This window comes from Halichoerus grypus, chromosome 3 (genome assembly GCF_964656455.1).
Source record: "Halichoerus grypus chromosome 3, mHalGry1.hap1.1, whole genome shotgun sequence".
Taxonomy (NCBI): Eukaryota; Metazoa; Chordata; class Mammalia; order Carnivora; family Phocidae; genus Halichoerus; species Halichoerus grypus.
In genome coordinates this window covers 4,511,578-4,524,915 of record NC_135714.1, presented here as the reverse complement: position 1 = coordinate 4,524,915, position 13,338 = coordinate 4,511,578, and the positions used below count along the sequence as shown (strand labels likewise).

Genomic DNA, 13,338 nt, shown 5'->3' with positions numbered 1-13,338 from the left:
TCCACCTTCGGCTCAGGTCATGACTCCAGGGTCCTGGGATCAAGTCCCACATTAGGCTCCCTGCTCAGCGGGGAGCCTGCTTCTCCCTCTGCCTCTGCTGCTCCCCATGCTTATACACCCTCTCATTTTTCTCTCTCTCTCTCTCTGACAAATAAATAAGTAAAATCTTTTTAAAAAATTGAAAAACATTCCATGCTCGTGGATTGGAAGAACAAATATTGTTAAAATGTCTATATTACCCAAAGCAATCTACACATTCAAAGTAATCCCTATCAAAATACCAACAGCATTTTTCACAGAGCTAGAACAAACAATCTAAAATGTGTATGATACCACAAAATACCCCAAATAGCCAAAGCAATCTTGAAAAAGAAAAGCAAAGCTGGAGGCATCACAATTCCAGATTTCAAGTTGTATTACAAAGCTGTAGTGATCAAAACAGTATGGTACTGGCACAAAAATAGACACATAGATCAATAGAACAGAGAGCCCAGAAATAAGCCCACAATTATATGGTCAATTAATCTTCAACAAAGGAGGAAAGAATATGCAATGGGAAAAAAGTCTCAACAAATGGTGTTGGGAAAACAAGAGAGCAACCTGCAAAAGAATGAAACTGGACCATGTTCTTTCACCATTCACAAAAATAAACTCAAAATGGATTAAAGACCTAAATATGAGATCTGAAACCATAAAATTCCTAGAGGAGAACACAGACAATAATTCTCTGACATTGGCCATAGCAACATTTTTCTAGGTATGTCTCCTGAGGCAAGGGAAACAAAGGCAAAAAGAAACTATTGGAACCTCATCAAGATAAAAAGTTTCTGCACAGTGAAGGAAACAATCAACAAACCAAAAGACAACCTACTGAATGGGAGAAGATATTTGCAAATGACATATCTGATGATAAAGGTTCAATATCCCAAATGTATAAAAAACTGATACAACTCAACACCCAAAAAAACAAATAATCCAATTAAAAAATGGTCAGAAGATGTGAACATACATTCCTCCAAGACATATAGACAGTCAACAGACACATGAAAAGACACTCAACATCGCTGATCATCACAGAAATGCAAATCAAAACTACAATGAGGGGGCGCCTGGGTGGCTCAGTCATTGGGCGTCTGCCTTCGGCCTCAGGTCATGATCCCAGGGTCCTGGGATTGAGCCCCACATCAGGCTCCCTGATCAGCAGGGAGCCTGCTTCTCCCTCTCCCACTCCCCCAGCTTGTGTTCCTTCTCTCACTGTGTCTCTCTCTGTCAAATAAATAAATAAAATATTTAAAAATAAAACTACAATGAGATATCCCCTCACTCTCAGAATGGCTAAAATCAACAACACAAGAAACAACACGTGTTGGCAAGGATGTGGAGAGAAAGGAACTCTCGTGCACCGTTGGTGGGAATGCAAACTGGTACAGTCACTGTGGAAAACAGCATGGAGTTTCCTCAAAAAGTTAAAAATAGAACTACCCTACAATCCAGTAATCACACTACTGGGTATTTACCTAAAAAATACAAAAACACTAATTCAAAGGTATATATGCACCCTTATGTTTATTGCTACATTATTTACAATAGCCAAGATATGGAAGCAACCTAAGTGCCCATTGATTGATGAGTGGTTAAAGAAGTGATATTTAGATATAGATATATAGATTATTCAACCATAAAAAAGAACGAAATCTTGCCATTTGCAACAACATGGATGGAGCTAGAGAGTATTAGGCTAAGCGAAATAAGTCAGAGAAAGACAACCATAAGATTTCACTCACATGTGGAATTTAAGAAACAAACAAGAAAAGGGAAAAAAGGGAGAGAGAGACAAACCAAGAAACAGACTCTAAACTATAGAGAACACAGTGATGTTACCAGAGGGCAGGTGGGTGGGGAGATGGGGGAAATAGGAGATGGGGGTTAAGGAGTGCACTTATGATGAGCACTGGTGATGTATGGAAGTGTTGGATCACTATATTGTACACCTGAAACTAATATTACACTGTATGTTAACTATACTGGAATTAAAATTTAAAATTTAATTAAAAAAAGAGTGAACTATACCTACCTGCATCAACACAGGTGAGTCTCATATATATAAAATATTGAGTAAAAGAAGCAAGAGACAAAGGAGTAATTATGATTCCATTTATACAAAGTTCAAAAAGGGGTGGAAAACCACTGTATTACTTACAATTGCATTCAGAGCCAATAAAACAATAAAGAAGAACAAAGATATAGCTAACCAAAAGTCACAGAAAAGGTTACCTTTGGGGATGTGGGTAGCAGGAGGACTGAATTAAGAAGAAACACACCAGAAGCTCTTTCAATGTAATGAGTAGTTACTTCCTGGGATTTTTGCTGTAATAAACATGGATAAGTCTATATTTCTTTACTGGGATATCAAAATAAAGTAATCATTATACTTCACCACTACCCAGAGGGCTTTGTCCCCTATGCTCCTTCCTCTTCCTCCCAAGCAAGATAAAGCCTGTGAGCCATATTAACATCCCCACTCCCCCCCCATCCATTTCTGACGACCTCAGGCTTCAGTTCAGGTCCCAGAGAAGCAAGCAAAAGAGAAGCTGGAAGAAGCATGGCAGCCTGCACTCTTGTGGGCCAGCAGGGTGCAAATGGCAAAGAGGGAGGAGTCCTGTCCATCTCCATGTCCTTAGAGGCAGACACCAGCCTTCTGCCAACCCTGGGAACGGGGAGTGACTCAGCCTCTGAGCATCTGCTGAGGGTCAGCAATGCCATTCAAGCTCTCCTAGGACCACAGGTGTTTGAGCAGCTGTGGTCCCCACCCTCCCACACCCCACCCTTTCCTACTCGCCCCCAGTGGCCTCCAGGGTGTCCAGGGGCTCTAGAACTCATTAAAGGTGGTCTGTGCTCCAGGGTCTCCCACTGGGCCCTCAGCATCTCCTCCCCTGACAAGGACATCAAAAGAGACCAAAAAATCCCTCTTTCTGCCCCTCCACAGGGCTCAGACCCAAGTCATAGGATTAGGAGTTCCAACTTTTACCCCCCACGCCCTGCCGTGCCTCACTGGATCCATGACAAACTGTTCTTCAGTTTCCAACTTGGAGAAAGTTAAGTCTCCACATCATCTACCTAGCTGGTTTATGATAAAGGACATAATAAAGGATATGAATGAACAGCTGATAGAGACAATTCCAATATCCCAATATCCAAGCTCCCAACAGGGTCTTCTGCCCCCACGGAGTGGGGATGCATCACCTTCTGCATGCAGATGTGTTCACTAATCCAGAAGCTCTCTGAACCCATAAGATTGAGATTTCTATGAAGGCTCCTAATATAGCCTAATCAGTTATTAACCCCATTTCCAGCCCCTCTTCCCTCTCTGCAGAATATGTGGTGAGGCTGAAAATCCCAAACTTCTAATCATGGGTCAATCTTTCTGGATGAGTGACCAGCTCCCATCCAGTAGCCCACCAAGAGTCACATCATTAGAAGGAAAGACACACTTATCACCGAGATAATTCCAAGGGATGTAGGAGCTCTGTCAGGAACCAGAGTCAAAGACCAAATATTAGAACAATAGTTTTTCCTAGGGCTCTTATCACTTAGGGTTTTTGGAGCTCTGTGTCAGAAACCTGGGGCAGTGACTAATATATAGTTTTCCCATTATTTCACAAATCACAAGAGCAAAGATCAAACTATTAGGTAGCCATCAAAAGTATTGAATAAATAGTTGTGCTTGTTTTTCCTTTAGGAACTTGGAGGAACTTGAAGCCTCTTGTGTTGTGAAACCAACAACTGGCCCATATAATTCTGAATTTCATTAAGAAATGTGAAGGGAGGGGCGCCTGGGTGGCTCAGTCGTTAAGCGTCGGCCTTTGGCTCAGGTCATGATCCCAGCATCCTGGGATCAAGCCCCGCATCGGGCTCCCTGCTCAGTGGGGAGCCTGCTTCTCCCTCTCCCACTCCCTCTGCTTATGTTCCCTCTCGCGCTGTCTCTCTCTCTGTCAAATAAATAAATAAAATCTTTAAAAAAAAAAAAAAGGAAATGTGAAGGGAGCACCCTGAAAGACATTAACCCCCATGAAGTTCAATAAAGAAAAATTTTAAGCAAAAGAGGAGGCAATTGAAACAGTATCTGGATCTATTTTAGAATATGAAATGCCCACAACATCACAAATAGTTTTATTTCACATTTATTACTGCAAATAATTTGTCATAGAGAGGAGGGAGTATTAAAATTATCCCCTCTGAGAACATTCCTCAAGTTCATAAAATCCATCTATGAAAAACCCACAGCAAATATCATCCTCAATGGGGAAAAGCTGAGAACCTTTCCCTTAAGATCAGGAACACGTCAAGGATGCCCACTCTCGCCACTATTGTTCAACATAGTACTAGAAGTCCTAGCAACAGCAATCAGACAACAAAAAGAAATAAAAGGTATTTAAATTGGCAAAGAAGAAGTCAAACTCTCTCTTTTCGCAGACGACATGATACTTTATGTGGAAAATCCAAAAGACTCCACCCCCAAATTACTAGAACTCATACAGCAATTCAGTAATGTGGCAGAATACAAAATCAATGCACAGAAATCAGTTGCTTTCTTATACACTAACAACGCAACTGTAGAAAGAGAAATTAGAGAAACGATTCCATTTACAATAGCACCAAAAACCATAAGATACCTTGCAATAAACCTAACCAAAGAGGTAAAGGATCTATACTCTAGGAACTACAGAACACTCATGAAAGAAATTGAAGAAGACACAAAAAGATGGAAAAATATTCCATGCTCATGGATTGGAAGAATAAACATTGTTAAAATGTCTGTGCTACCCAGAGCAATCTATACCTTCAACGCCATCCCAATCAAAATTCCAATGACATTTTTCAAAGTGCTGGAACAAACAATCCTAAAATTTGTATGGAATCAGAAAAGACCCGAATCACCAAGGAAATGTTGAAAAAGAGAAACAAAGCTGGGTGCATCACGTTGCCCGATTTCAAGCTATATTACAAAGCTGTGATCACCAAGACAACATGGTACTGGCACAAAAACAGACATACAGACCAATGGAACAGAATAGAGAACCCAGATATGGACCCTCAACTCTATGGTCAAATAATCTTCGACAAAGCAGGAAAAAATATGCAATGGAAAAAAGACAGTCTCTTCAATAAATGGTGCTGGGAAAATTGGACAGCCACATGCAGAAGAATGAAACTCGACCATTCTCTAACACCATACGCAAAGATAAACTCAAAATGGATGAAAGACCTCAATGTGAGACAGGAATCCATCAAAATCCTAGAGGAGAACATAGGCAGTAACCTCTTTGACATCACCCACAGCAACTTCTTTCAAGATACAGCTCCAAAAGCTAGTGAAACAAAAGCAAAAATGAACTTCTGGGACCTCATCAAGATAAAAAGTTTCTGCACAGCAAAGGAAACAGTCAACAAAACAAAGAGGCAACCCACAGAATGAGAGAAGATATTTGCAAATGACACTACAGATAAAGAGCTGGTATGCAAGATCTATAAAGAATTTCTCAAACTCAACACCCAAAAAACAAATAATCAAGTCAAAAAATGGGCAGAAGATATGAAAAGACACTTCTCTGAAGAAGACATACAAATGGCTAACAGACACATGAAAAAATGTTCATCATCATTAGCCATCAGGGAAATTCAAATTAAAACCACATTGAGATACCACCTTACACCAGTTAGAATGGCAAAAATGGACAGGGAAAGAAACAACAAATGTTGGAGAGGTTGTGGAGAAAGAGGAACCCTCTTACACTGTTGGTGGGAATGCAAGTTGGTACAGCCACTTTGGAAAACAATGTGGAGGTTCCTCAAAAATTTAAAAATAGAGCTACCCTATGACCCAGCAATTGCACTCCTGGGTATTTACCCCAAAGACACAGATGTAGTGAAAAGAAGAGCCATATGCACCCCAATGTTCATAGCAGCAATGTCCACAATAGCCAAACTGTGGAAAGAGCCGAGATGCCCTTCAACAGATGAATGGATAAAGAAGATGTGGTCCATATATACAATGGAATGTTACTCAGCCATCAGAAATGATGAGTACCCAACTTTTACATCAACATGGATGGGACTGGAGGAGATTATGCTAAGTGAAATAAGTCAAGCAGAGAAAGTCAATTATCATACAGTTTCACTTATTTGTGGATCATAAGGAATAGCATGGAGGACGTTAGGAGAAGGAAGGGAAAAATGAAGGGAGGGAAATCGGAGGGAGAGATGAATCATGAGAGACTATGGACTCTGAGAAACAAACAGGGTTTTAGAGGGGAGAGGGGAGGGGGGATTGGTTAGCCCGGTGATGAGTATTAAGGAGGGCACGTACTGCATGGAGCCCTGGGTGTTATACAAACACAATGGATCGTGGATCACTACATCAAAAACTAATGATGTATTGTGTGGTGACTAACATAACATAATAAAATTTAAATAAATAAATAAATAAATAAATAACAAAAAAAATTTATCCCCTCTGAGCGTCAAATATGCTAGGTACTCCATTAGGAGGGAGAAGAGGGGGCCATAAGCTTCTGCCCCATTAATTTCATTACCCATCCCTGCCAGGTTTCCACTTGGAAAGGGGGTAAGGTGGGACTTGCTGGTCTCCAGGTCCTCACAGTGCAAACAGCCTGGGGTTCCTGGAGTAGCTCCTCTCTTAATGCCCCAGGAGGGTTGGAGCTCCAATGTCCTGAAAGTCCTGATGTACTTGTGACTTCTCAGCCAAGCATTAGATGGGATGCAAGAGCAGGAAAGGCAGACTGGAGGGAGGCCATCTGCTTCTGGAGTTATGGTGGATAAGACATTCTAAAACGCTTTTCTACCACACTCAGAGGGTGCATAGATTACAACAAACTTTCCTTTAAATGCATTGTTGAGCTTGCAAGAATGTAAGAGAAATCCCCAAAGGTGGCCAGGAAGGAAGTGAATACTAATACCAAATGCATGAGCAAAGATCAAATCCAGAGCTACCAATAGCAGAAATATGAGGGATGGGAGACTAGGTCTTGGAGGGGTTGAACCAACCATGCCATTGAAAATCTTCCAACCTGTGCAAAGGCACCAGTTTGTACATTCTGGTTATAGGTGGAAACAACTAATAAAAATAAAAATACACATTTGAAAAAAGAATTCTGAGAACTTGTAATTATGGGATTGCTCGCAACCAGATCTGGAGGTTTGTGCCCAACAGAAACAACCACAAATCCCTGCTGGAGTAGCTTTCTCAAGCAAACCTATTAGGATTCCCCCAAATTAAGTTCAGTCAAATATTATACACACATACTTACACACACACAGAAACAAAACACCATAATGAGTCACAGAAACAAAAAGCAACTGATACTGGAATTATCAGATATAAAATATAAAATGACTTTTTATGAAATTTTTAAAGAAATGAAAGGTGACTGAAGAAAAAAAAAATGTAAATAAACAAAAGACTATCAAAATTAGCCAGGCAATGCTAAGAACATCCCTGGACTCTATCCACTACATGCCAATAGCAGCCCTTCCGCTGCAAGCTGTGACAGTCAAAAATGCCTCCAGATATTGACAAATATACATACCCTGGGGGACAAATAACCTGCAGCTGAGAACATCCTGTGCTAGAGCAAGGTACAAGATCAGATACTACAGAAAACAGATAACTGAGCAAGCAGCAAAATCACAATAAAACTTTGAAATAATATGGGATTTTGTCAAATCTAAAAAGCCATCAATTTTTAAGATTTACCCTTCTTTTAGGTAATAGTAAAATGTGAATACACTACAATTAAAGTGTGAATCAATTTTTTTTTAAATCACAACAAATGAAAGATGCAGCACAATTGCAGAGAAATTTAAATATGAGAACAAGGGACACCTGGGTGACAGTCAGTTAAGCGTCTGCCTTCAGCTCAGGTCATGATCCCAGGGTCCTGGGATCAGGTTCCTTGCTCAGCAAGAGAGCCTGCTTCTCCTTCTGCCTGTGCTCCCCCTGTTTGTGTGCGCTCGCTCTCTCTCTCTGACGAATAAGTAAAATCTTTTTAAAAATTTAAAAATAAATGTGAAACCAAGTTGCAATGAGAATCTGTGAAAGTATTACTTTAACAAAACAAAAGAAAAAGAGAAAATTGGCCAGGCAGACTTGGGGAAAAAAAGGAAAACCTTCCTGGGGGGAAATCGGAGGGGGAGACGAACCATGAGAGACGATGGACTCTGAAAAACAAACGGAGGGTTCTAGAGGGGAGGGCGGGTGGGAGGATGGGTTAGCCTGGTGATGGGTATTAAAGAGGGCACGTTCTGCATGGAGCACTGGGTGTTATGCACAAACAATGAATCATGGAACACTACATCAAAAACTAATGATGTAATGTATGGTGATTAACATAAAAATAAAAAATTTTTAAAAAAAGGAAAACCTTCCTGAAACTTCAATTGGTAAGAATTATATCATGATTCTAACCTCTGTGCACTGAATAAAATATCTGCATGCGTATGTTATATGTGTTTGAAAAAGTGACAGAATTACAAGAAGTTAGCAAATCCATCAACATAATGAGATAATTGCTAGGTCAAGCAGACAACATATTAACAAGGTTATAGAGAATATTTAAAGTGCTATTAACTTCTCTTTTCATTCATTTAGCAAATGGTCAAAGATCTCAAGGAGGTGAGAGCAGAAATTCATGTTGGTATCTGAAAAAAGATCTTTGTTAACCTTGAAATAAAACTGCCAGTTATTTTACCAGCAAAAGATGGGTTTATTCGGGAACAGCAGAGAATTGCAACCCAGGACAAGCAACTGGTGGCAAAACCATAGGTGAGGACGCACTGCAAAGAAAAGGAACACTCTTTTATAGAGGAAAGTGGGAGTTAGGAGGGCTGTTGAAAACAGAAAGTCCAGGGCGCCTGGGTGGCTCAGTCGTTAAGCGTCTGCCTTCGGCTCAGGTCATGATCCCAGGGTCCTAGGCTCGAGCCTCGCATCGGACTCCCTGCTTAGCCGGGAGCCTGCTTCTCCCTCTCCCACTCCCCCTGCTTGTGTTCCCTCTCTAGCTGTGTCTCTCTCTGTCAAATAAAGAAATAAAATTAAAAAAAAAAAGAAAAAAAGAAAACAGAAAGTCCATTGGAGTAAACCAGGAGTTTGTTTTTTTGTTGTTTTTTTTTTTAAAGATTTTTATTTTTTTTAAGATTTTATTTATTTATTTGACAGAGAAAGACACAGTGAGAGAGGGAACACAAGCAGGGGGAGTGGGGGAGGGAGAAGCAGGCTTCCCGCGGAGCAGGGAGCCCGATGCGGGGCTCGATCCCAGGACTCTGGGATCATGACCTGAGCCGAAGGCAGACGCTTAACGACTGAGCCACCCAGGCGCCCCTAAACTAGGAGTTTGAAGTGTAGTGGCTTCTTATTGGCTGGACTGTTGCTAGGGGAGAAGTAAGCCCTTCCTCCTCCTGCTAAGGCTCGTAGCTGAAGTAGTATCCACCTGCAAGCTTCCCTGTGCCTCTTCCTGTTGGATCTGCTCTTGACAAGGAGGCCATGAGAGCTCCCCCTGCAGAACCTCCTGATTCGGTTTTAGTGAGGTTTCCCCTTATTCATTTTCACGGTGCCAAACAATGCTCCACGGTCAGCATTACCTCAGTTTATTTTTCCATTCATCTATTAAAGGACAGCTTAAATCCTCCCAGGTTTGGACACGTATGAATAGAGCTGCTATAAACATGTGTGTGCAAGTTTTTGTGTGGATGTCCGTTTTCAGGTCATTTGGAGAACTACCAAGGAGCACAATTGCTAGACCATATAGGAAGAGTATGCTTAATTTTGTAAAAAAAAAACTGCCAAACAGTCTTTCGAGGTGACTCTGTACCATTTTGCATTTGCACTAGCAAGGAATGAGAGTTCCTGTTGCTTCACATCCTCACTAGCATTTGGTGGTGTCAGTTTTCTGGATTTGGGGCTTTTTAACAAGGGTGTAGTGGTATCTCATTGTTGAGTCTTTCATGCATACAAAGCACTTATGAGCTAGCTGCCTCTGATATACTGAGGAAGCCCAAAAGTTGGATTTTTAATAGAGCAACCAAAATATAAAGATCCTGAGAAAAGTCTAAAGTGTAAGGACTTTACATGTGTATGTTTGGTATTTACAAAGCATTTTCATGACTATTTCATTCTTAACTCTGCCATATTCAAAACTAGGATTTGTGTCCATTTAACGGACAGGAAAACAGAAGCCAAACGCACGACACTTGTGCAAGCTGGATCCCTCACGTTTGTACTGGTTTCGTGACTGGGTTAACAGGCTAGGAAACTAACTTCTTTTCTTAAAATTCTGTCTAGTAAATGTTAAAGCAAGTTTACCGTGTGCCAAGCTCTGCTCAGGGATTCAGGGACACAGAGCTGAGTAAGAACGCTCACGGAGAACCCTCAACCAGGTAAAAGGTGTGAAAGCTAGCCAGAAAAACCCTCTTCACATCCACTGAGCTTTGGCTCTGGTGGGTCCTCGGGAGGAAGGTACCGGACGAGGCCTGGGACCCTGGAGTGTGGGGTCTCCGACTGGTGGAAAGACATCCCGAAATTTCCGACTGTAATTCAAAGGAGGAAAACTGCCCTTTCAGACAGCTGAGAGGGGTCGGGTTGCGCTACTAAAGCGGAAGGGGCTATTGGAGTTAGTCTGGGGATGCCACAGCCTTTCTATCTTCTTTATTGTAGGAAGATCGTGTTTATAGCTTAAAAATATGTAACTTTCAGTGCTCCAGAAACCCTCCAACAGGAGGGTGCACCCAGAAGGGCTCACCCTAAAACGAGGGCGGCGGAAAGGGGAGCCACAGAGGGAAGGGGAAATGAGGCAAAGCGGGCGCGCATACGTGCGCGCTCGCGGCCACGGGAGAGTGTTTGCTCCGCCCCCACCCCGTTGACGTGCGCGCGCCCGCGCCTCGTTCTACGAGCGGCGTGACCGTAAAGAGGCACGGCCGTGTCGTGAAAGGGGCCGCAACGCGCAGGGCGCTGGTTGACGGCTGGGACTCCATTTTGTTCGCGGCTTCTCTGCTCGTAAGTCGCTTGTTTCCGTGGCTTCTGTGAGGCGAAAAGTTTAAAAAGGGTAAAAGTTTTAAAGAATATTCTGGAACTCTGTTGGTAAGCCTAGCGAGTCTCCATTTTCTCTCCGCAGCAGACGTCGATACCGCGGTTCCGGAGAGGCGGGGAGAATGCGGCCCTTGGACATCGTCGAGCTGGCGGAGCCGGAGGAGGTGGAAGTGCTGGAGCCCGAGGAGGATTTCGAGCAGTTCCTGCTTCCAGTCATCAACGAGATGCGGGAGGACATCGCGGCGCTCACCCGGGAGCACGGCAGGGCCTACATGCGGAACAGGAGCAAGCTCTGGGAGATGGACAATATGCTCATCCAAATCAAGACGCAGGTGGAGGCCTCGGAGGAGAGCGCCCTGAACCACCTGCAGAACCCCGGCGATGGCGTGGAGGGCAGAGCGGCCAAGAGGTGCGAGAAGGCCGAGGAGAAGGCCAAGGAGATCGCGAAGATGGCAGAGATGTTGGTGGAGCTGGTGCGGCGGATAGAGAGAAGCGAGTCGTCCTGAAGGAGCGCGGGCGGTGAGGCGGGGGGCCGGCGGGGCCGGGTGCGGGGCCGGGTGGTGGCCAGACGCGCGGGGGGCCTCGGACGAAACCCGCACCAGTAACGGTCCGCGGGGCTGGGAGCTGGGGGCGGGGGGCGAGAAGTGAACGCGGGCTCGGCTCGCCCCGCGCGGGGAGGAGGTCGCTCGTCAGGACCCTTGACGCGGGTAGTTGGGGAGAAGGTGGGTTGGAGCGTGTCTGGTTGAAGCCCACGGTCGCGGTTTATGTTAGAACGATAGTCGTTGCGGGTCTTTAAGGAAACTAAGTCACCAGGGGCCGCTGAGCAAGGCGGGGGGGGGGGATTATCCGAGGGAGGCCCTTGCCCGACGATCTCAGGTTGTGCTAGAGGACTGCAGGGGGGCAGGGGCGTCCCGAAGAGCCGGCGTCCTGCGTGGTTGGATTTGTGAGGGGTGTTGATTTGGGTTTTTTCTCCAGGATTTTAATCTCTTAGTGATGGCTTTCTCCCAACTGCGCCTTAGGTTACAGCCGACGGATTCTGGTCAACTGATGGAGATTGGCTGACATCCTTGAGAAGCTGAAACCAGAGAGCCTTTTGTTTTCTCTTTTTTCCCTCTGTCTACACTCTGTCCTCACTTACACTACGTTTCTGCTATGGTCTGTGGTTGACGACCTCAAAATAAGTTCTGTTAAGTGTTTTTGTTCGGGGAAGTAACTTTTATTTGGAAGATGCTCTCACACGAGAATTAGGGCCTAGATTGTAAGCTCTTGCGGCAGTCACGTTTGTTCCTGGGCTTCGGTTATTTCTAAATTTTGAGGTGCTTTGTGCTTTCTTGTGTGACTTGATAGCTCCCTGGGACTTTGAGTCTGTGTCACGTGAGACTCGAGCTGGGGTTTTCCAGCTCTGGAGGCGCTGAAGGAGCGGCGTTACTTCTAGAAGATTACTTCACGCAGCAGCTGCTACAGAAGCTGAAGAAGAAGGGACCAGACTTCAACTGGAAACGTGAACGGAGCTGCTCCGGCCAGAACGGATGAATCAGAAGGCAGTGTGGAGGATGGTGGTGTCTGTATTTCGGGACTCTGATTTCTGTGTGAGACCAAAGGAGAAGAGATGTATTTTGTTCAAAATTTAAATTTTATGTGGCACGCTATCTGATGTAACCTGTCTGATCAGTTTGTTTGGACAACCCAACTCAGCTTTATTTGATGTGGAACCTAGAATAGGAGACAAGATCTCGGTTTTGTACAAGTTGGTGTAATACTCTGATGCGTTTCAGGGGACTCCGGGCATAAAGTGGAAAAGAGATGTGCAAAGGCTCTTGAGGGGCTGGGAAAGGAAAGGAGGACTGTCTGCATTGGACCCTAAACTGGACAGGGACTAGGTATTTTTGAAGTTCATAAGTCGTCCTGCTATAAGTTCATTTGAGTAGCAGACTTGACAAGTATTTGAGGTCAAAACCCTACCATGTGTAATAAAAAGGAAAAAAAAAATGACCATGTTAATAAAAGTGTTCATTTGCTTGAAAAGACAAAAGACCTAAAAAGTTATTGACTAAAATTTTATTTCTCTCAAAATGAAATCAAAGTCATTGCCAAATGGAAGATGCATTTCTTACGGTTTTTGAGGCTCTCGGTGAGCCTCGTCATGGGGAACATTTATCTCTGCATGCTACTATAGGAACCGGTCGAGGAAAGGACAAACTCGGTTCTTAGCGTAGGAAGGGGCCTCCCAAAATCCTGTG

General features: G+C 43.6%; 1 protein-coding gene across 1 annotated transcript; it reads left to right on the top strand.

Moving 5' to 3' along the window:
* The first annotated feature begins 10,950 nt into the window (after positions 1-10,950).
* Positions 10,951-13,130, top strand: MRFAP1 (Morf4 family associated protein 1). Its single transcript, XM_036088000.2, has 3 exons — positions 10,951-11,065; positions 11,184-11,617; positions 12,118-13,130. Exon 2 carries the CDS (start codon positions 11,221-11,223, stop codon positions 11,602-11,604), a length of 384 nt encoding a protein of 127 aa, XP_035943893.1. The 5' UTR covers positions 10,951-11,065; positions 11,184-11,220; the 3' UTR covers positions 11,605-11,617; positions 12,118-13,130.
* Positions 13,131-13,338: the final 208 nt, after the last annotated feature.